The 23,641-nt window shown below is 38.5% G+C and overlaps 1 protein-coding gene across 1 annotated transcript; it reads right to left on the bottom strand.

Annotated features, from left to right (window-relative positions):
* Positions 1-1,715: 1,715 nt before the first annotated feature.
* On the bottom strand, positions 1,716-20,611 carry EPDR1 (ependymin related 1). The gene is made up of 3 exons (XM_012721039.1): positions 20,036-20,611; positions 4,185-4,393; positions 1,716-3,227 (listed from the first exon to the last, which is right to left on the bottom strand). The coding sequence occupies exons 1-3, from the start codon at positions 20,332-20,334 to the stop codon at positions 3,031-3,033; spliced, it is 705 nt and encodes a 234-aa protein (XP_012576493.1). The 5' UTR covers positions 20,335-20,611; the 3' UTR covers positions 1,716-3,030.
* Between the last annotated feature and the right edge of the window lie 3,030 nt (positions 20,612-23,641).

Genomic DNA, 23,641 nt, shown 5'->3' with positions numbered 1-23,641 from the left:
GAAGTCCATCAAGAGATGAGTATTAAGTTTTCAATTTTTTTAAATGGTGTAAAATTTTTCTTGAGAGGAAGTTAAAAGTATTTCATGGAATATTTTTATAGCAACCTAAACTCTTTGACCTTTTAAAAATATTTAATTTTCACATGCTCCAATTTTAGGAAATGTGATATGATCTCACCTAGCAAAGATTCTTGTAAGAAAGTAACCCTGATAATAGAATAGTAGGAAACAGGACGTCTAGGTACCTTTGATTCCACATGCAGGTGAGGGAGGAGTGAAGGATGTTTCAGCCCCAAGGGCCAGTTCTTCAGAGTTGAAAGAGGAAAGAGCACCCCAGTATTTGCATGGACATTAGCAATTTGGAAGTGGGATATCTGCCTTGGGAGAAGTGGAAGAAGTTGCTAAAAGCAGGATTGCGTTTAGATACATGAAGCCCATGTCCTCAGTGGTATCCAAGCCTAGTTTAGGCCCCCTGTCTGCAACTCAGTGAGACACTGGGTGTTGCACTTTGTTAACAGGGACAAACAAGTCCCTGCCCTCTCTCAGAGCTGCACTCTTTTTTACTATAATGGTTATTATAGTAAAGATTCATGCCTAAGAAAATGCTCCTGTCATCATGTGGTGCAAGTGTGGTCAAACTGGAAAAGGAGTCAGGAGCTGCTCAAAAGGTTCTTCACTGGACACATGCTAAAGAGTCTTCCACTTACCTTTTGGCACCATCCCATCTATGTGGAAATTCCATCAGATTTAAAATCTGTTTGGAAGTGGTAATTTTTTCCATTATTTTATTAACTCAGTTTAATCAAAGTATTTTCAGTTCCACATATAATGTGGCTTCCCCTCTAAACCAAGCCAACTGAAAATGAAAAGGCACCCACTTTGTATGCCCTTTCTTGTTTGAGTGGGGATCAAGATTGGGGGTGGATAAAGGTTCTTAGGCTAAGGGAAGAAGTGCAGTTTGGAGAAAAGTGGGACTATCCTGTAGTAGAGAGACAGGAAGTATAACAAACATTGTCACAAAGGCTTTATCAGGCTGGCCCACCCGAAGGCAGTTGTGACAGTACCCCCTGTCTGTGCAATCCAGGTGCCATCTAATGCCATCTAGAGCTAGACTTCACTGATCTCTGACCACAAGAGCCCACATGGGTACTGGAGATAACTGGCTTAGTTTGGCCTATGACTGACTTACAAACTAACAGAAAAGAGAATGGTTTCAGGAATAAAAACAAGGTAAGGACACATGGTAAGCAAAGGCAGCAATGTTAACAGCCTGGTCCGGGTGATGGTTTAAGACAGTAACTTTAAGAACTCGTAACTGAGGCAGAAACTTTAGTATCTTTAACAACTCTTCTGATAAAACTTGAAATGGATTGACTATTATAACAAGAGGAGAAAAATGAATAAAGAATGATTCTGCAGATTTTGACTCCGGCAAGTAAGTAGACTTGAAGGAAAATAAGTAGAAGAGTAGGTTTTTGAGAGAATAATGAACTGGGTTATGATCATAAAAGTACTTTAATTATTATAAAGGACAGTATTAGCCCCCTTAAACCAATATAACCCATATTTATTGAAAATGTGAATACATTAAATAATACTTTGAACTGAAATTAAATTTTATTAAAATAATACAGGTAAATTGTACTACAGATTGTTTTCAGCATAATATAGCATCATGCATTTCTCCTGGTTACATGAAACACATAGTTCAGAAGTCTAGAATAATAAATTTTATTACTGAATGTGTCCCTAGAGATCAGCTACATTTAACAGATGAGTACAGAAAGGATTAGAGAGGTTTCTTGCTATACTCTAGATATGTTTAGGGCACTAACTATGTGCCAGGCACTTACTTGGCTCTGGGCATGTAAAAATAAACAGAACATGGTTCCTGTACTCAAAGTATCTCATAACCAGGATGGTGGGTGGCGATGTCCAGCAAGCAGGAAATTAACACACAGCCTAGCAGGTGTTGTGAGACTAGCATGCTCAAGAGCAAAGTGTACCCAACCCAGGCTTAGGAACAACCCTCAGAAGGTTAAGTCTGTGTTGACATGGGAACGATGTGCACAAGTACAAGTGATATAAAGCGGCTGTGAAAAGGCCCCCAGAAAGGCTGAGGTGAGGGGAAGTATAGTGCATTTAACTCGTCCAAGGAGTTCAAGTATAAGGGAATTATAGTCTTTGATTTTGGAAACAACAATCTACCGACTTCCTTTTCAGTTCTGTTGTTAGAATACTACCTGACTCTGCAGGTCTACTGACAAGTATATGATGGTTCAGCACATATAGACCAATTCTTTTGCATACAATAAAAGAAGCATTTGTGGTTCAGATCCAGGCATAGACAAGATTACCTAAACCCTCCTGTTTAAAATGTCTCTTTAGGAGAATAATTAATTTTCATTATAGTGTTTCTTCCTTCTCAGATGTTTACATTAGTCAGGTCATGGCATAAAGCTCTTAACATCTGGAAGGGATTTTAAGGGTTTGCTTTGTTAGTGGCCAAGGAAGTGTCGGGCAAGCAGGGGGAGAGGGAATGCTGGAGAAAGTAAGCAGTGGGTACAGTTGCCACCCTACAGGTGCAGGTAATAAAGCAGTCATTGTAGAGATCTTAAAAATTAATAATAAAACTACCCACATATTCTGCTTTTCATTATCACTCTGTACCAGCAATCCAGCAATCTCAGTCACATCAGTAATGAAACTCCCTGCCGCCAAGGCAGACTCCTGCCGCTGACCCTCATTCCCCTGAGTGCCCTGCACTTAGCATACACCCCCATACACCCAAACAGGCCGTGGAAATGTCTCAGGGCCCCATGTCAGCCCTTTTCAGTTTACATTACCACTTAATCTCCATTCTGTTCCTTTTTTAAAATATAACTTCAGTAGTCAATATATATATATTTATATATACAGAAAAATATTTATTTTCCTAAAATTCCATTGAACATTCTCAATTCCCATTTGAATCTCAAATCAAGTCTGGAACTGGAAGTCTGAGGCTTCTCATGATGGTTGTTCATGGACTCACCAGAAGCAGTCTTCACTTGTGTTCTCTGGTTGAGCTATCTGGCATGTGCTTGGGGGATTAAATACTGAGGGGTCTTTAATGCCCAGCTCTATGTCAAAAAACCTTGTAGAAAATACCACACTGAAATTTTTGGTGAAGGTTTCCTGGACAGGATAACAATCCTTGACTGTATAAATGCCAATCCAGGTTTCATCTGTAACAGGAAGGAAAATTGACTTTTTAATATAGGAGAATAATGCTCAGTAATATGAAATATATTCGTATTACCATGGATCTCCAGAATCTTTTCATCTTCCCTAATTGAAACTCTGTGCCTATTAAACACTAACTTCCCATTTCCCCCATGCTAACCCCAGATAATCACCAATGTCCTCCTGATCTGTATGAAACTTGACTATTCTAAGTAGTAAAAGAGGAATTTCATTTGTCTTTTAGTGACTGATCTATTTCACTTAGAATAATGTCTTCAAGGTTCATCCATTTTGTAATTTATGTCAAAATTCCCTTCCCTTTTAAGGTCTAATAATGGTATACACCATCCTTTGATATCCATTTTTCTACTGACAGCCCATGGGTTGTCACCACTTTCTTAACTACTGCAAATAATGCTGTCACAAACACAGAAGTACAAATGTCCACTTGCATTTTTATTTTCAATTCTTTTGCCGTGTTCCAAAGTGGAATTACCAGGTCATATGTAGATTCTATGCTTAATTTTTTGGGAAATGCCACATCATTGAGGCCTGTATTTTTGAAACAGCTTTGGGGTGAGAATATTGCAACTCAGGAGAAGAGCTTCAGCTCAGTGTATAAAGGCAGATGCTCACAATAATAGAAGCATATCTGATCACTGGGATTTCCAGTAACTTGAAAAATGCCTTAGACAAATTCTTCCCCTATCACAGACCATTAGCTGGTAAAGATGGCATCAGAAGGCTGATTGATGTGTTTCAAATACGATGCCCAATGCTGGCACTGTCTAGCTAGCAAGTATACTTGGGGACTCAGCAAGAAGCTAAATGATTTGACTAAACTTAACAAATCTCCCCAGCAACAATATTAAGGAAGTTAATAGACTTAAATAACTTTCCCTCCTTCCCCCTGTATTACTTCCTGAGGCACAGCACTTGACTATTTTTTTGAATCTTACATGATCTGGCTGACTTTCTGTCAGACCACTCCTGGACGGTGATCTGCTCCTGGGGTCCCCCTATGGAATACTGGTCCTCAAAAGTGGAGTTTTGAGGAATATCTAGAGGGTCCCAGGGATCCGTCAGGGTGAACTTGGAGCACTCCTTGGTGGCTTGTTCAATCCGAAACATCACTCCATCCTTAAAGAGCAAAATATATTCAAATAATCTGAAAGATTAAGAAAGGACAGTTTAGTGCTTACGCTCATATGCCTTTTATCAGCATAAAGACCTTTGCAATAGATTGCTCTTAAAATATTGGGAGGAAAATAGTTTGTCTTGCTAGACAGTCATTTATTTATTTAAAAACCCCAGATGGGAGAAACCTGAATATAACATAATTAAAATTCAGAAGTCCCAATTAGTATGCATGGAACAATGATTTATGGATTACCTAGTGTATGAGCCACACTGTTTGGGGGCTACAATGTGGGAAAGACAGGGTTCTGCATTGACAGTTGGTTTGAGGCCTATCATTTCATCACAGCAACACAAGAGGTGTCTGGCCCCAAGTTTGGTTTAGTTCTTGTAGCACTAGGTTAAGGAATTTTGAGGGCTTCCTGAGTGGAGAACACGAACCTGAGTGGAGAACACGAACCTGTAGCTTTACCCTGTTGTCTTCACTGTAAGTCATGACTAAAGAACTTTGGTGAGACACAGGTATTCTGAGAATGGAGGTCCCCCAAATACCAGGAGGAGATGGAGGGGAACAAGCACAAAAGCTGCATAGCTTCCCTAAACTGAATGTGTCCACATGTTCTCAGCCTTATCTCCCATGCCCATGTGCACACCACTGTGTGGAGAGAACTGCTGTGGCCCCGGCAGGATGGTGAGTCAGTCCCTACTCTGCTTCACGTTGTGTCCTATTATTGCTGCTCCTGTGTCATTCTTAAAGTTTAGCCACCCTGGTGTCGATTGAAGCTCTTTGAGTTTCCATGCTTTTAAGTGTCAATCCAAAACTCCAACCACTACTGCTGTTCAAGTAAAGTGAGGCTGGAGCCTTAACTTTTAAAAGAAATTTGCAATATATTAGGGCAAAAGGTCCTAGAGAAACTACTTTTTATGAGTAAATAAAGAGCCAATATCTGTGGTATGTGAAGCTCACTGCACCATATAGCCTTCACAGACAGGGCCTGTTCTTTATCCCAAGTCCATGCTTAAAAATTATTTTCTTCATAAAAATATTATAAATGATAAAAACAGTATCACTATTAGTATTCTGCTTCAATTTTCAATGGGCTGGTATTGGAATGCAAGTATGATCTCATTTTATATATTTAGCTATATCTACCCTGAAATTGCAGGAAATACTTAAAATTACTTATAGTGGTAAAACCCAATTACAGACCTTTAGAGTGAATACAAAATTAAAAGGAAGTGCTTATTTTATGAGATATTGCTAAAAAAATAATGGAGCTGACCCTTTATAATACACATGCAGGGGTCACATAAAACTAGAAGCCTTTTGAAGGAGTTTGGGGTTAGACTGTCACTATTTCCTCATGCCCAGTTATGTCCTTGGCACATCAGGGTCTAAAATTTTATGGAAGAAATGCAGAAACACTAGCATCAATATTATAGTGTAGCCTATTCTTAAATCCAGGAATCTTTGTCCCCCAGCAAATTCTGTTCTGTGATCTTATATATATTTAGTTATTTTTTAAAGATTTATGGGACGTAGGCTCCTGGCCAGGGATTGAACTCATGCTAGGGCTGTGGATAACTTCACAGTGCTGAGACTTAACCACTTGTGCCATGAAGGAGGCCTAAATGTTCTGTGATCCTTTAGAGAAACAGGTATAGTGATGCCGTTAGGGGTAGCTATCTTCATTATCTTCTCTTTACCATTATCTTCTTGTGCTTTGCAAGTTCTAGATGCCTAGATTAGAGAACAGTTCTTACCTATTGCTGAAATTTCAGTTATCTGTTTGTCAAACTGCAATGTTTGTCCCCTGGGTGATATGCAGTGATGTGAGAAGGGAGTTTCCTTTTGGAGAAGAGCCCTCAACCTCCAAATCCACAGGATCACAGATATGAGAGCTTGACAGCCATGTTTGTCCACCATCTGCTGGACCTGCATGGACATGCTATGCAGGCAGGACAATCAACCCCCTCTCAAATATGCAGATTTGCCGTACAAGTTCTGCTAAGTCTTTCTGTGAGGGTTAACATGTCATATGTAAACACAGAAGCTACAGGAGGCTATTTTCCAGGATGAAACAGAGTAAGAATAAAGAATGAAGCAGAGAGAAACACTTGTGAGCTGGGACTTCAAACAACTGTTTATCTTCTGGATGCATCTCTTTTCTGAGCCCATGCCTAGATATTCCCCTGTGAGGTTATTATGTTTGCTTTGTTCTAACATTCCTTTTTCTGCTTAAAACTTTTTGTGTGACTCACACCAGAATTTTTTTCTAATATAGTTGAGAACTCTGTTTTCCTATCTAGAGTCCCAGGTTACCTTAACAGCTGCCAGCACAGCTGTTCTGGAAGAGGCAGCGCCTGGTCCCCTGCACAAGCCACATCCACAGACGCCCAGGAAGGAGACAGCAGTAAAAAACCTTGACCTTTTCTCTGTTTTCCTGAGGCCAGCACTGCCCACACACAGAAGTAAAATTGAATTTTAAACTTGAAATAGTCCTCACAAAATGTTAACCATTGTTAAATCTGAGTGATCTGAACAAAGGAGTTTTCTATGGTGTCCTCTGTATGTTTTTAAATTTTCAAAACATTTAACATTTGAAAAATGGGGCATTAGTGTGATATACAAGCTATGCTGACAGTGCCTTAGTTAAAACAAACATTAACTAACGGGAAATCAAATATTTTCCTAGAGTTCATTGTTTTCCTATGAAAAATGGATATAAATTCAAGTAATGCTCCATACCAAGTTTTGGAAAAGAGTCTCATGATGTCAGAGGGGCTTAAATGTTTATGCAAGCATTATTCACAGCTGAGATGTAGGCTCTGCATTGCAAATAGGATATGGAGCTGGTAACTGATACCGACAGAAGGTCAGCATATAAAGAACAGCCAGGGTTGAAATGAGTCATCTGCCTGGGATGCTGTGTGGGTAAAATCCATAGACTTGAAGGACTGATGGACTTGAACAGAAACTGAATCCCCAGAGGTGAGATCAAAGTCTAGCTCTGAAGTTGTGAGGACAGGAGTCACATACTGCACCCCAGGATGTTGGAATCCACAATTCCAACACAAGTGCTGGAATGGGAAGCAGGACAAGACAGTCCGGTCAGGCCTGGGTCAAAACAGCCTGCTAACTTTACCTCTTTGCTGGCCAGACAACAAGCTAAGCATGCTTCCAAGGAAGGTCCCCTGCTGGGCCTCAGCTGTGAGCCAACTAAGGCTCACCAGGTCCTATCAAGGAGTCAGCAAGCAACCTCTTTGCACAGCAACCTCAAACACTTCACAGGAAGGGCTTAGCACCCTGTTTTAACCTGTCACAAAGGAACAAAGGTTTTGTTGCCTTTGACTAAATACTCAGGCCTCATTGACTGTTCTTTTGCTTCTGAAAAATCCATTTTCCTAAAACAGAATCTATCATCTCCAGGTTTTCCAAAATACTAAAAACCTACAGATTTTTTTTTCTTTTGAAAATAGAACGCTGGTTTTTATAAAATGAATTCATATTCAGCATAAAAAAATTCAAATTCTTTTTTTACAAAATGGAAAAGAAAGGAAAAACTGCCCAGAAACTTACAGAAATAACAAATCTGTGCATATATGTCTAAATACAAATTTTTTATTTCACTTTCTTTAGTCATGAGGTTTCTTTTTTTTTTTAGGTAGCACTGGTTTACAATACTTTATATAATTTAGGAGTATATGTTCACCTTTCCTCAGATATATATTACCACACCACCCCCACCACCTACGCATCAGTAATCCTTTGCCACAATCCATTGGGTCTGCTCCTCCCTTTGTTCCCCACTCTTCCTCTCTGGTAGCCTCAACTCTGCAGACAGATTTCTAGATTTTATTTTGGTTTAGCTTTGTTCCTTTACTTTGTTTCTTATATTGCACATATGCATGAAATCATCTAATATTTAAGACTTCCTGCCTTTCTAACTTCACTTAGCATATTACCTTCCAATTCCATCCATGTTGGTGCAAATGGCAAGAGTTCAGCTTTTCTATAGTTGAGTAGTATCCCACTGTGTGTACATAACAGATCTTCTTGTGTACAGCTTAAGGTATGGATATAATTTTAATTTTTCCTAATCACTCTAGCACAATTGATTTTAAAATCCATCATTTTTCTAGTTATTTAAGATGCCACCTTATCATATATCAATTCCAGAGATGAGGGTCTACCCAGAACTCTGTTTTATTCCACTGGTTTGCCAACCCATCAAGATTTGTTAACCCATGTCATACTACTTTAATTAAAGAAATTCAATAGTGTGCCCCATAATCTGGGAGAATTTGTTAGTCTTCTTCTTTTCCTATATGTTGGGTCTTTTATCCACATGGAATACACAATGAAGTTGTTTAACTCAAAACAACCCCAATCTCTTTGGTCTTTGGAGGGATGGAAATTGAGTTAAATTTCTACATTAAGGTAGAAATGATTTATATCTTCATTTGTTGAACGATCCTATACACCCCCCTCAAATATCTCCATTTTTTTCAATTTTCATTTTGCCTTTTTTAATATTTCAGGAGAGTATGAACGTTTTCTTGTATGCATTTTGCACATTTAGTTTAAATGTATTCCTATGTAGCTTATCTTTTGTTTTTGTTCATTCCTGTGCAACTTATGTTTTGTTATTGTTTAAAATTGATGGAGACAGCCATTTTGAATCCATGAGGAAATAAGAGAGCTTGCCATCTTGCAACTAGCACTAACATTCTAGTGGCAGAATAGATGGATTTAAAAAATACTGAGTCTTAATAATACTGATAAGTCAGACCTCAGACTATGTATTATCAGAATTCTCAGATAAACATCAAATACTTTAATAGTTTAAATCTCTCAGACTTTTTGACACCTAAAGCTAAAAGCAACCTGGATAAATAAGTAAAAGCTACTGTTTTATATGTGTGTCTGGTAAATTTCATATAATAATTCTATAAGACCCTTCCCCTTGAGATTGAGCAAGCCACAAGGATTTGGCTAATCCCCTAGCCCAAAGTAATAGAATCTGCTAATTGCTTTTCTGTTCATTTGGGGTAGTCAGGGAAAGAAAACAGTCCAAGGCAGAGGTTATAGATGGGTAAATTCATATGAAGTTACAGATGAGCAAAAAAACCCTGAGTTGTTAGCCTTTAGTTTTATATTTGACAAATGATAATGTATGAGGCTAAAAGCATAACATAGTCATAAGTAACAGTGTTAGCACTAAATTCTGGGTCTAATTTCTACCAGATTCATTCTAATTCACTGACTCCAAGCTCCACAGGGGGGAGGAGTGATTCTTCCCATCTATGTAGAACTGCTTAGCCATCCAAAATTACAGAAAAGGGAGTGGGCAAATATTATATTATGATTACAAAAGGACTTTGGCTTTTATGGAATAAACTGGACAAGTCTTGGAATTGTTTAATATGCAATATAATAGATTAGTAATGCATGCTAGCTCTCTGACTCTCAGCAGGAAGAATTGAGCCACAGCCACTTGCCATATTGGCATGTACCAAGATTGAGTTACACCCTACAGTAATTAGGAGACAAAATAAAATTACTTTCAAAATTGTGTTAGACACAACCTTGATGTGCAGGAAAATGTCAATCACATGTAACAAAAAGAAAGTTAAATTATGTTAAATAGTAGCTCTAGGAAAAGTTAAAATCAAAGAATAATTGTATGTTCAATTTAAGGAGTTGTAAGGTGATGGGCCGCCACTACTTGGATGTCTAGTTCAAAAATGGAAAAGGGTGCATGCAATATGTAGGCACATACTATTTCATCTGGCAGACAATAAACTTCTCATGAGACAGAGTTCAACTTGGCAATTTTTTTTTCCATTTTCATTAAAACAAACAGCTTCATTTGTACTTAGATCTCACTTCCTGGTACATGTGATTTCTAAAAATACATGTCAGAGGGTATTAAAGAGGTTGGAAGGGCATAAAGGATAGTCAAGATTTGTACAGTCATGCTTTTTAGTAAAAATATATCCCTGCTGAAATATAAATATGTGTACCCTTCCACATAACAGTTAATAACTCTAAAATATTATAGGACATGAACTATTTTGTTGTAGTCACTGGAATTTAAGCTAATTCTGCATTTAAGAAGAATCATGTATGACGACAAGGATAGTTTTCTAAGGAAAAACATAACTGTCAAAATATAAAATGCACTAGAAGCAAGTGTAGAACAGACAGACCAGGAGAAACAAACTAGCAAACAAAAACCAGAATCAGTAAATTAAAAGCTATTCTTCTAAAACTCAGAAGGAAAATAGATAATGTGCTGAGAAAATAAGAAATTTGGCGGACAGAAGGAAGACAGCTAGTACATATAAGAAGAAAGATATTCTACCAAGAACAAAAAGAGAAGACAGGGTATCAGGCCTCCAAAAATAGCATATGAAATTTCCCTAGCACAAGCCATGACTTGGAAACATTAATAAAGGTCAAGGATAGTAGAAGCAACTTACAGAAACTTACACAGAAATGAAATTATTAAAGTAATTCAAAATTAGTTTAACTTCCAGAGTTCTAAATGCCATAAAAAATTTAAAGCAAACATTTTTATCAAAATTGTATATATCAAAAAACTCAAAATAACAGTATTGTTTCATAAAACAGTAAATAGTTAGTCACAGACATTCAAAATCTCTGAATTATACTACCCCTAAGAAAAAAATTAATTGATGGATCCTATACATAATCTAATGTTACCTCAATATAAAATAATTTTAAAAGAAAAAAATATAAAATGTTTAAAAATATAGAAAATATTTTATATTAAAATATATTAATCAATGGGTTGAATAAACAGATTAGAGTAAAAGAAATTGCAATGAACAGTGAAAGGAATAAAATGAATTTTTTTTTTAAAATATAAGACTTTGCAGCAAACTACTTAGAGTTGGTACACATACACACATTATAAAAATTCTGTGTTTTAACAAATGAAGTAGTTGAGCTTTTAGAGGCTTGATTCAAATGTTCATGAAAGAAGGAAAGATTACAAACCATTCAAACACTTTATTTTCAACACATGGAGTGTCATTTACTTGTTCTTTACAAAAAGAAAAATTCTGGCATCAGAAAACTAAATTAAGCTTCATTCTTAAACTCTTAAGTGGAACTGAAATTTCATGAAGGAGACCAAAGGGTAAGCCAGGAGGTGGGTGGAGAGAAGAATCACTGACTAAAATACAAATTGCATGACAAAGGGAACAAGGGAAGGACTCATGTTACAAAGAGAGAACTCCCACATCCAGAAGAAATTCTTAAATCATATCAGAACTCAGCACCAAGATGGCACTTCAGTGGGGAGACTCCCCCATGTCCTTTGCTCTCAAGGGCATGGGTTAGTAGAATTGTCCACTGGTCCATTATCTTGTTGTCCTGAAATGGGAGTTTCTGTCTTCTAGTGCTTTCCCTATGGTATTGCTTCTGCTCTCTAGGGCCCCTCTGCTAAGAGATGCTAGTTAGGATGTGCCAAGTTTGAAATACTATCAGAGACCCAAATGAAGAACTCAATCAAGCAACTGAGTGCATGAGTGTAGATTTCAGAGGAGAGCACCAGGCTGGAGATGTACATGAGGGAATCTTCTGTGTAACGATGGCACTTAAAATCAGAACCTAGATAAGATCACAAAGAGTTGAGTGTTGATTGAAAAGTAAGCATGAGCCGTGCACAGTCTACCATTAGTGGTCCAGGAGAAGAAGAAGAAGAGCAAAGGATACTGTAGAAGGAAAGGAAATTAATGGTGTAGAAGAAGGGAAACCAGAAGAATGTGGTGCCCTGAAAGCCATGTGAAGAAAGCACATTAAGATGAAGCTTAACAGAGGAAATTACCAGCAGAATGAAGACTGATAGAAGATCATTTGGTTAGTAATGTCTCACATACTGCTTTCGACCACAGAAATTTTGCTACAATTGTGATGGTGAAAGTTTGATGGAGGGATTTTCAAGAGATCATTGGAGGACAACAATTGGAGTTAGGATGAGGCTGACTTTAAATACAAGGGAATAATAGGGTTTCATCTAGTAGGATTCAAAGAAAAATTTTTACTTAAAGATGGGTAAAATTAGACAAATTATAAAGGGGAAATAGACGTTTTTACTGGAATTAGAGAAATACAAAGCTATCACATTTATTCCAGGAAAAACAAACCACTAATTGATGGAATATTTTGAGATCTTTGGGCACTTTGCCCCTCACCACCATCTTTGAGGTCAGAATCAGGAAAAGCTAGTTCAAGGTTAATGGTGAGAAGTACAGATATTTTCTGAGCAGAATGACAGTCACCTCTAGCTTCTATTAATAACTTAAGTACTGTACCCCATCAATCCCTTTACCTTCCTGGCCTTATCTTCCTTGCAGTTTCTTTTTGCTCACAGCCTTCTTTTCCTTCCATATTTCAGCATCAGTCCTCTGAAAATGAGGTGTCAACAGACCCTCCAAATTCAAACTCTTAAAGCAAGCTGTGTGCTTCCAAGAAATCCTTTCCTTAAACAACAACTTAGAATTGCAAATCATCATGGTTCATTTTTTGAGGAACAAAAGGTCACCAGGAGTCAGATTTCCTGTGATAATAAAAGAAAATACTGGCTCTAGCCATCAGCGATTAAGAGGAAGGAAAAAATGGCAATGGAGTCATTCTCCTGAAATTCTAAGACATGCTTTCTTAAAATGAAAGCCTAATCCATGCTAAATAGGTTTGTGTGCAAATAAATTTGTTGAATACTTCATACTGCACATATTGTAAGGATTTACAGTGATGTTGCCTTAAGATATCCAGAAGAAAACAAATGTAAAAGATGATCTTCCCCTTCCTTTCATTTACAGTGAGCAATTTAAATCTCTTTAATATTTAGTCTAATGCTTCCAGAAGGGTCAAGCAAGATTTGGACGCCTGCATGGCCTGACCTGGGATAGAGCGCCCAAGTGGAGTGAAAGGGCATCAAATGCATAATTGGTACTACTGTAACTGAATAACAAGAGCCAGTTTTCTCACTGTCTGAAAAGGGAGACAAAAAATTTGTGGCAACATGAATGGAATTGGAAGGAATTATCCTTGAAGTGAGCTGGAAGGAGAAAGATAAACACTGGATGCCTTCACTTGTATGAGGAATACAGAGAAACCAAACAAAGGTTCAGACAAACACAAACTTTAAAACCAACACTTGCAAACTGACCATAGAGCCTAAGTATACAGGAGGAAAGGAGGAAAAAAAGGGTAAGACAGGAGGTTAAGACAGGAGGTTAATAAAAAGGTAGGGAGGAGAGCCACAGTGGACTGTGGTGGAAGAATATGAGTGCTTTGGTGTTGGGAGAACTACAGTGAGCACACCTGAGGAGAGAAATCTTATAGTACAAAAAATGAACAAGGATGTAAAATAATGGTAGTTCAATAAATTACACATTGCTAAATTTAAAAAAAAAATGAATGGGAGAAAGCTAGAATGAAGCACATGGTGGTAGATTACAACTAGAGGTTTAGAAATAAATACAGATGTAAGTGTGTGTATGTGTGTATCTGCATGCATGTGTGTGTGACCATACCTATATCTCCTAGCTTTGCTCATGAAGAATACTAGGGGTCAGAGTCATCCAACAGCCATGAATACAACTAGAGCAAAGATTGTGGCTCCAAAATATTATTAATCAGTAAAAGTAACTGTTATAAGGCCCCTAGAACCTTTCTTAAAGAACTCGACATAAGAAAAAGCTCTACATACGCAGAGATTTTTTGAGAAGTGGCTTATTACAAGGTTGTGGCAGGGAAAAGATGGATAGTTGATCTTCGTAGATCTTAGAATAAGATCCAATCCAAGAATAAGAGCAACATGTCCAAAGAAACCAATCTGGAACAATCTGACCATCAAAATAAACAATGAAAACAAGTGCAATAGAATGAAGCATAGAATATGTACATGACTTTACAATATCTACCTACAAAATATTTATTAATTACAAAGTTAAAAAATGCCACTGCATACTGAAGAAATTACAGTTGTCATTAATCAGGTGATCTAAAGTAAACATCAGGACATGACAATAAAAACTATTATTTCTGTGATTCCCTCCGTGAATAATCTGAATCTAATTATAAGAAGTTATCAGAACAATCCAAGCTGAGGAACATTCTGCCAAATAACTGACCAGTAATCTTCAAAAATATTGAAGTAAAAAGAAATACCAAGGAACAGTTCCAGACAGAAGTAACTTAAAAGACACCACACCTACATACAATGCTTAAATATAAACCAGTTCCTTTTGCAATAAAAAATAAAAAAGAGAAGTTAGTGAAACTTGAATGAGACTTGAATTTTAGGGGGTAGAAATGAAGCCATGTTAATTTCCTGATTTTCATGGTTGTCCCTGAGGCATGCAGCAGCACACTGAAGAATTTGGTGATTACAAGATAGTCAAAATGGCAACTCATTCTCAAATGGTCCTGGGGGAAAAATGCTCACAGTATCATAACAACTTTTCTGTAAGTGTGAGATAGTTTCAAAATGAAAGTTTAAAAAGTGATATAGTTAGAGGGAAAAAACTCTTATTCTGCCTTTCAAGCACACGATTGTTAAAGTTACCAAGCATGATAACATCTTTAGTAATTCATTTTCCATAGTAGATTCTATAGAAGTATTTCCTTAAGCAATTTTGTTCAGTTCCTTGTATCCAAACAGGCTCCACAGCAAAGGTAGTTTTTGAGATTGGGAACAAAGCTTTTTGTTTTATTTTTACATCATTTTGTGCCTTTTTCCATTTCAGCTGTAATCCCCCTGGACTTCCCACCACCCCTGTGCCATCACCATAGTCCCATGTACCTTTCCAACCCCATTTTTTTATTCCCCACTCCTCTGATAGAGTGTCTCTGGTATATAGTTGTTCATTGTTTTTCATTTTTTCTTTATTATAATTGCTACCCCCCACCACCACCCCCCAGTCTCTTATGCTCTTGCTATTAGTGAAACCATCTGACATTTTTCTTTTTCTTTCTGACTTATTTCACTAAGCATGATCCCTTCCAGCTCCAACCATGTTGCTGCAAAAGGCATGAGTTTATCTTTTTTTGATTGCAAAGCTTTTAAGGGAAGTAGCCAGTAGCTTCTTTTTCTCTACCATGAACACAAACTTAAATGAAAAGAAGAAAGAAGGAAAGAAGAAAAAGAACTTAGAGTTTATCTACACAAAGAAACAAGTAGAGAGAAATTTTGGAATATTATGTCAGGTTCACTACATCATGCGAGGTTCACTACATCACTTCCATCATGCGAGGAACAGCATCAATCTATTATAATTAAAGCACAACGGATGTTTAATTTAATCTTATTTGTACCTACCATTTAAGGGTAAGGCCTAAATATTTGTATCAATTGTAGATATCATTAAAATTAAATCAGAAGACAATTAATACTGACATTCTGATAAATCAGGAACCTTGTTGTGGTGAAGCCAGGCTTGAAATCATGTTTAGCATTCCAAAGTTGCTTCAATGAATGCCCATGTTCTCCCCACCACACTGGGCGGTTTTCTGTGAGAACACAGAAGAAAAATGATACTGTTTTCCAAGAAACAGAATGTTTTGGAGACTGAAACACATGACTACAATTTGAATAAGACTCCACTTGCCACCTACTTAGCACATATTTTCTTTTCATCTTTTACCAAAAAAAATCACCAAATAGATAAGATTGGTAGTTGAAGAGTCTTCTAAGATAGTATCTTTGACTTACTGATGCAGTCTCTCAGTGCCTCTCTGCTCACTCTACATCAGTAGCTCCATAAGTTGTAACCCCAAGCCACCATTTTGTGAGGAGAGTAGTAAGTTACAGGTGGCCTAAAAAAATCCATTTAGTGTCTTTAGTATATTCCTTTTTCCATAAAAGTCAACATATCCTCTGCAATTTAAAATCAATTTCTTGTTCTTCTTTTACTCTTCCAAATGCAATAGTTTTGCATTTAGTCAAGGGGTCAAGAAAGATAACTGGACCAAGAAAATATATCAGTTACTAATATTTACCATTCTTTAGTAAGGCTTGTTTTATCTGAAGCCTGTAAAGTTGTTTAATCTTTTCCACCATCTCAGGGAAAGGAGAGTTGGAAAATCATCATCATTCCACAGTAACTATCAGTGGGATTTTCCATCACTATCTGGACACAAAATAAAAACCTTAAGAAGTGGATCCAATTCTTAAACTTATTTCTCGACTTACTAATAAATATGAGGAGACAACCATCCATATTTCCTTCAAATAACATCTGGTTTCTTGGCCAAACAGCTAATACCTGAAAAAAAAATTCTGAGTTTGTTCCAACAAATCTACATTTAAAGAGCTTAAAATGTGTTTATGCACTAAACATTCTTTTCTACATCTGTCTTAGGGTTCAGACATGGGACTGTGAGGCAGAATCTTAGCTAGTAATTGGAAAGAAGGCATAATATTGCCTGCTAAAAGTCAAACTGTGAAATCAACATTGGATGGAACAGGGCAGGGAAGTGAGAAATCATCACATGAAAACAAAAAAATTTCTAGAACACCAAGATTTGGTTGTGACCCCACTAAAAATATAAAGAGTATATTTATAAATCATGGAGACAAGAAGATGGTTGCTAAGAAGACTAGAATAATACCTACCAAGACTCTGTGCAGAGTAGAGAGTCTGGATAAGCAACACTGGCATAGAAAGAACCAGCTACACGACATCTCATTGGTGAAACGAACAAATTACCTTACCTTTACCTGATTATCCTTATTTGGGATGGAAAGTTCAACATTGAGCATATGGCCTAGCCTAGAGCAGGCAATAAGTAGATGCAATGAATTTGCTCCAGATCTTTGCTCACAATGTCCTGATTATAATTTGGTTTCTCACATAGTTCTGTTGATAAGGAGAGAATGACCTAGTCTTGTGGATTTGAAAATTCTAATACACATGCCTGCTACAGAAGTCATTGAAATAGAGCATTTATTTTGCTTATTCCAAATCAAGCCCCCCCCCAGAAGAAACCTAGAATGTGCTGCCAAATCAACTTTGTGAACCATAGACTGACAGCAAGTCTCTGGGTCCTGGTTATTTTCACTAGTATGGTGATGGTGGTGTTGATAGGAATAAACTTAGCCAAGTATTAAACATCTCAATGTCTCAAATATGGCAACAATCCAATAAGTTACATATTATTAATATTCCCATTTTGTAAGTGAGGACACTGAGGCTCAGTAAGCATTAGTAACTTACCAAGACTCAATTAAGAACTGAGATTCACACCCACATTTGTTTGATTTTAAAGCTTAATCTCTTAAATTGTAAACTACCTCTCAGAAGACAAGGCCCATCTTTTTCCTGGCCACTCTTCTCCATTTCAGCAGAATTTTTTGGACCAGTTCAATTCATCTTTACATGACTATTCATCATTTGAACCACAAAGTGTCACATAAGTGCCAGAAAGAGTAATAAACTGATCCCTAATCAGAAGTGTAGAAAGTCTAAATGAATGTATCACTATATATTGCATGCACTAAGCCCAAAATTCTTAACTTCTACCTCCTACCACCCCTGCCACTATACTGTGAAATCAATAAACCTCTTCAATACTTCCCTGATGTGTCTGCTCCTCACTACACTATTGCCACTACCCATTTTTCACTGGACCTCTACAAAGATATCCTAGGTAACGTTTTTGCTTCTATTCTTGCCTGCCTTCATTCTCACTGATGTATCTAATCTTTAAATCCTCCTCTTTAAAAATTCTTCAGTGAATCCCCAACCTGCTCATCATACTTTGTGCTTTTGTCCTTATAGTGATTGGCTTGCAATTTCTGGAATATACATGGCCCTGTCCACAACAGCATATACACCTAACCTGGAAGAAATCCACACCTACCGAGACCAGTCTTCCCTCTATACACCCTCCCCCCACTCCCCTGGACACCCAGTCAACTTGTAATTTGGTACTGGCTTTGGTGCTTATGTAGCCTTTGGTGCTGGCTTGTTTCACCTCCTCCAGGAACTCTGGATGCCCTTTCTGAGATGTTCTCAGCATACCCAGCTCATCCCTCACCTAACTCTATGGGAATTATGATTTATGAGATTCCACCTTAGGCTATGACCAGACTATGGAACCTAGGAACCATTCTGTTTTATATAATACGTGTTATAGGTATTATATAAAAAAGAAATCCTTGTTGAGTGAATGAATGAATTAAAGCCTGATATATCATATCTGTCAGAATTTACCCAGCTTCCCCAAGTCCCAGATGTGTGGTCTTCAAAAAGTTGCCTACTCTTCCTATACCTCAGATTCTCTGTCTCTAAAATAAAGTACACAAAACCTACACTTGTCAAATTTGCTGTGATATTTAAGCCAAATCATAGACTATGTGGAAAGCATTCAGCACCATGCCTGGTATATTAAAAAGGCTCAAATATTGTTTATTGTTATTATTACTATGTTGCTATTATTGTTATTATTACTATGTACTAAGAGACCTAACCAAATATGTTGATGTTCTTGGAAATCCTCCCAGATAGTTCCAGTACTCTGTCTTGGGCCTCTTCAGTCCTCCTGTTTTCATTTCATGTCTATTATCTTACACTCTTGAATATACTACTCCAAAAGGTTCTGTCACTCCTGTACTTTCTTCAAAATGCCTAATACTTCAACAAATGAAATACTGAGATTTACTGCAGATCTTACAATGCACTAGAGCCTTAATGCGTGACACCACCTAATGATACAGATGTCACATAGAGAGTTCAGCATCACCCTGCCAGGAACACACACAGAAACCAGATGGATGGAAGAGGCAGGTGGTGATCCCAAAATAGAAATCAACACCTAAAGGGGTCAGAGCAAAATCAGCCCAAGGAAAGTGACCCCTTGTCACTTATTCTATATTTCTATATTCACAAATATAGAAAGGTGAATTATCTGATCAGTAGTTAAAAAAAAATTATAGCATAACTCCTTTATTTAACTTTGTGCAGCCATTAAAAATAGAGGCCAAGTAATGACAAATAAGAACACATAAGAGATTGTATTACATGAAAAAGATTAGACACTATATGTGTTTTGATCACAGTGTGTAAAACTTACTTTAAATTTTAAGTGAGTAGATCAAAAATTTAATAGTTGTAATAGTTTAATAGTTATAACAGATGAGTTGGTGGGGGATATTTCTTTGATTAATTCCACACCTTTTGAATGTTGTCATAGTCCTTTAAATACTAAAAAAAAAAAAAAAAAAAAAGCAAAACTTCTTTAAAAATAGAAATTGTGTGTGCTTCTCTTGCAAATGGCTCCTGGGAGAGATGAGATAGTGGGAAAGCCTCCTCTTAATAGAGCTGAAGTGGTCTGCAGGAGCCGAAGGCCTGACTCAGCAGCGTTGCAGACACAAGTAAACTTAGACCTGGGGATGACCCAACAAAGCCTCCCCACCCCTGTCTAGTTCTTTCTTCACTGACCATCGCCCAAGGGGTATCGCTGAATGGACCTTTGGTGGGCCCAGCATGACCTTGGTTTCTCCCAAGCGATCCTCCTCTCGAAGTTTCTGGTAGGAGGGAGGCGCTATGAGCAACTGGAGGAGCCACGGTGCAGCCCTCAAGATCTCATTCCTACACAGACCACCCCTGGGCGCCGACCCGCCGTCCCGCATACCTCTTGCAGGGGATCAGCGCCTTCCTCTCCTCCAGCACCCGCACGCGCTGGTTGAGCCCATCGTAGGAGAGCTGGGCGCGGCTGTTGCGCCCGGTGTTTTGCTGGTACAGAACCTGGCGCCCCTCCCACTGCTGCGGCGCCTGGCATGGTTGCGGTTCTCTCGGGGAGACCTCGGCCCAGGCCCACGGTGCAGCTGCCCCCAGGCCGCAGAGGCTGCCCAGGGCCCAGATCCAGAGGCCTCCCATCAGCCAGGCGCCCACGGTTCTCGGGGTCGCCCGGAGTAGAGAGAACGCTGGCATCTCGGTCCTCCTAGCCTGGCGTTCCGCGAAAGTCAGCCCCAACCCAAGGAGGCGCTGAGCTGCCTCAGCGCAGCGTGACTGACCCGCGCACAGGCAGCCTCGCCTGGCTCTCTCGCTCTGTGCTGGGGTAAAGTGAATAGGTGAAGCTGCTGCCAGCCCTTCAAGGTTGTTGGAATCAGGGCGTGCAAGGCTGGGGAGCCGGTCCCTGGGAGGCTCTGGTGAATCGCGCGAGAGCTATTTCTTTCTGGGACACGGGGCCGCTGCAGCTTCTGTTTTCAGTTGCTCTCTGCTGCCAACAGGAAATGCAGTGGCAGTGGTGCCACTAGCATCCTGAAGAGCATCATCAGCATTTAAATGCGGATGGCGGATGGGTATGTTTCTTAACTAATTTAACTGTTCACCAGGTACCAAGTCACTGAAGGACAAGGTCGAGTTCAGGAAAGAAGGGCTGGTGCACTTGGTCAAAATCTGCTCCTCCTTCCTCCGAATTTAAAACAGAAAGAAGTGTACCTTCCTGAAATTTTTATACCAGTCACTGGTTATGATTATGTTACTGCCCTACTACCAGTACTGAGTCAGGGAACGTAGGCCAAGCCCTCCAGGAAACTGCCTAGAAACCACAGTTGCAGCGAGTCTGCTCCTTTCACCCACCCACTAATAATACCACAAGGCTGCAGGTGTGCATGTCTGGGGGTTTAGCATCTTAAGGACATGGTTAACTTGGTTGATAGTTATGTTAAGTTCTATAATGTGAAATTGAAAAAAAAAGAACCAACTTTAAGATCCTCGCTTTCCAAATTTATTTGATCGGTATTTCAAATCAAATTTTCATTTGAGTTGCCTTTCAAGAATGAGGAAGAGTAAGGCAGGTGAAAGTGAAGGGGGTAGCATTGTTGGATCAAAGATATGAGACAAGAAAATTAATGCAATGCTGGGGGATTCAATTATGAGGCAGAGAGTAGAAGCAAGGTCATTCAGGGCCTTGAAAGATATTTTAGGGGTTTATTAAAACTGAAAGAAGTTGGAGTCATTAAGTTTAAAGCTAGAGAAGGGCATTATAGGATATCTACTGTGGGAAACTCAAGTATCAGTGTGACTGGTAATGCAATGCTGAAAGATGTTATAATACTGACTGATACTATCTGAACTAAGGTTCTATAGTAGGAATGGAGAGAGTGGAACAGAGAGAGACTATAGAAAACGATTTAGACTCAGAGGAAGATGCTTCTGGTTTGGGCCATTGCGATTTCAATACTGATGGAGGAAAGTTTAATTCAGGGTAGGATTGGATGATTTTAAATAACTGTGGAATATGCAAGTGGAAATCCCCAGGAAACAGTTGGTTAAACATTTCTAGAAACCAGCATAGCTAGGATCTGAATTTAGCAGTCATTGACATCTAAATGGTAACTGAAGCCAACAATAAAATAGTGGTTCTGTATCCAGGCTGATTTTACCCCCACAGTGGACAGTTGGCAATATCTGGAAACATTTTTGATTGTCACAATGAGATGCAAGGAATTAAGTACCACTGCCATTTAGCAGGAGGTGAGGAATACTACTAAATAGGCAGGCCTCCTTACCACCATGCACAACCTAAAAAAGAATGATTCAGTCCCACTGTTTTTACAAAAATAATACCTAGGTTGTGAAATCTGGAGTATCAGGGAATGTAGAGACTGAAGATGGAGTCCTAGAAAACTGCATATATTTCATGGATGGGCAGAGAAGTAGGTACTTGAAGAGACTGAAAAGGAGGCACCAGAATAATGGCACTGAGCAGGGGAACTTCCTTAGTTCACATGAACTTTTGACAAATCAATATCGAATACAGGACATGGGGGTAAAATATTAAAGCCAGGCATGAAGATAGACAGGATGAGAGAATTTGATGAACCCCTTACTGGTGCCTCCTGCCATGACAAAGACATGATGGATAGACTACAGGGGACTTCATGGAGAAAAGCAAACAGCTTTAAAAATAGGAAATTTTAGCTTTAAGTTTGTTAAAGGACTTGCCTTTAGATAGCATGAGAGAAGCACCTGAAATATTATGACTTGGTACTTGCATAGTTTAACAAATGTGTCAGGTTCAAACTAGCTGCAGAGGTTTGAACACTCTCCACATCTGTTCTTCTCAACCAATTCACTGGAAAGGAGCAGGGAGTTCAGTTCTTTCTCAAAATTGTTTTCCTTCTTTGCAGGAACTCTGGCTGAAAGTCTTTTTCACTATGCCAAGATTCACTGGATGCTACTCTGGATATAGCTTCAGACTTCATCTGAACTTGGCCAACAGGCACCTTAAAAAATGTTCATCATCACTTACCATCAGGGAAATGCAAATCAGAATCACAGTGAGTTACCACAGCAGTGAGAATGGTTCATATAGAAAGACCAGAAACAATAATTATTGTGGGAGCTTGGAAAAAAAGAACTCCTCAGACACTTTAGGTGGGAATGTGACTAATCCACATCCTGTGGAAAAGAGTTTGGAGGTTTCTCAATAAAAATGGCTCTATCATAGAACCCAACAATTCCATTCCATTCCTGAAGGAAAAATAAAAAATAAAAAATAAACCCTAACTCATAAGAATATGTTCCCCTCTGTTCATGGCAGCACTGTTTTTAATAGCCAAGCTAAGGAAGCAACCTAAGTGTGTAAAAGTAAATGGATTACAATATGTGATATATCCACACTATGAAATCTGCTTAACTATTAAAAAAAGATAAACTCTTGCCATTTGTGACAACATAGATGGAACTGGAAGGGATTATGCTAAGCAAAATAAACCAGAAGGAGAAAAAAGAATGGATGTGGCTACTTATATGTGGGATAAAGAGAAAAGAAAGGATCAGACAAAACCAAACGAACAACAAACCCTAGAAATCTGACTGTGGAATAGAGGCTACAAGAAGAGGAGCAGGAGGGGAAAAACAAAGAGTGGAGGAGGCACAATGGGCTATGATGGAGGGCCGAGGGGGCCTTGGTGGTGGCTATATCTCAAGAGGTGTGATGCTTTTGAGTCATACACAGTGGTGTTAACTAGTGTTGCCTCAACTAGAGTAACAGTAATATGTCATCTGAGTCATCCTCTTCGCTCTACGTTTCACTAGTCTGGTTTGAACTCTGGAGCTTGACATCTATTCCAAAATATATTGAAATGCTGGTTTAGATTGGTCTATCTCCATCTGGACTCCCTGGTCTTCACTTAAGTAGAACTGAACTCCTTGGGTGAATCCTGAAATATATATGTAGTACATATACTTTTAATTTCCATGTTCACTAAAAAGTAAGACAATGCAGTTA

The sequence above is a fragment of the Condylura cristata genome, unplaced genomic scaffold, assembly GCF_000260355.1.
Source record: "Condylura cristata isolate star-nosed mole 26May11 unplaced genomic scaffold, ConCri1.0 scaffold00005, whole genome shotgun sequence".
Lineage (NCBI taxonomy): Eukaryota > Metazoa > Chordata > Mammalia > Eulipotyphla > Talpidae > Condylura > Condylura cristata.
Note: the sequence above shows the minus strand (reverse complement) of the source record. Positions and strands in the feature narration are given on the sequence as shown.

What these genes read in the sequence shown, in the direction of transcription:
- EPDR1 (XM_012721039.1), bottom strand. Translation starts at nt 20,334, where the DNA reads ATGCCAGCGTTCTCTCTACTCCGGGCGACCCCGAGAACCGTGGGCGCC. An exon ending in GCGCTGATCCCCTGCAAGAG is followed by an intron (nt 4,394 to 20,035) that starts GTATGCGGGACG and finishes TTAATCTTTCAG; the next exon opens with ATTATTTGAATATATTTTGC. An exon ending in CAGAAAGTCAGCCAGATCAT is followed by an intron (nt 3,228 to 4,184) that starts GTAAGATTCAAA and finishes TTCCTGTTACAG; the next exon opens with ATGAAACCTGGATTGGCATT.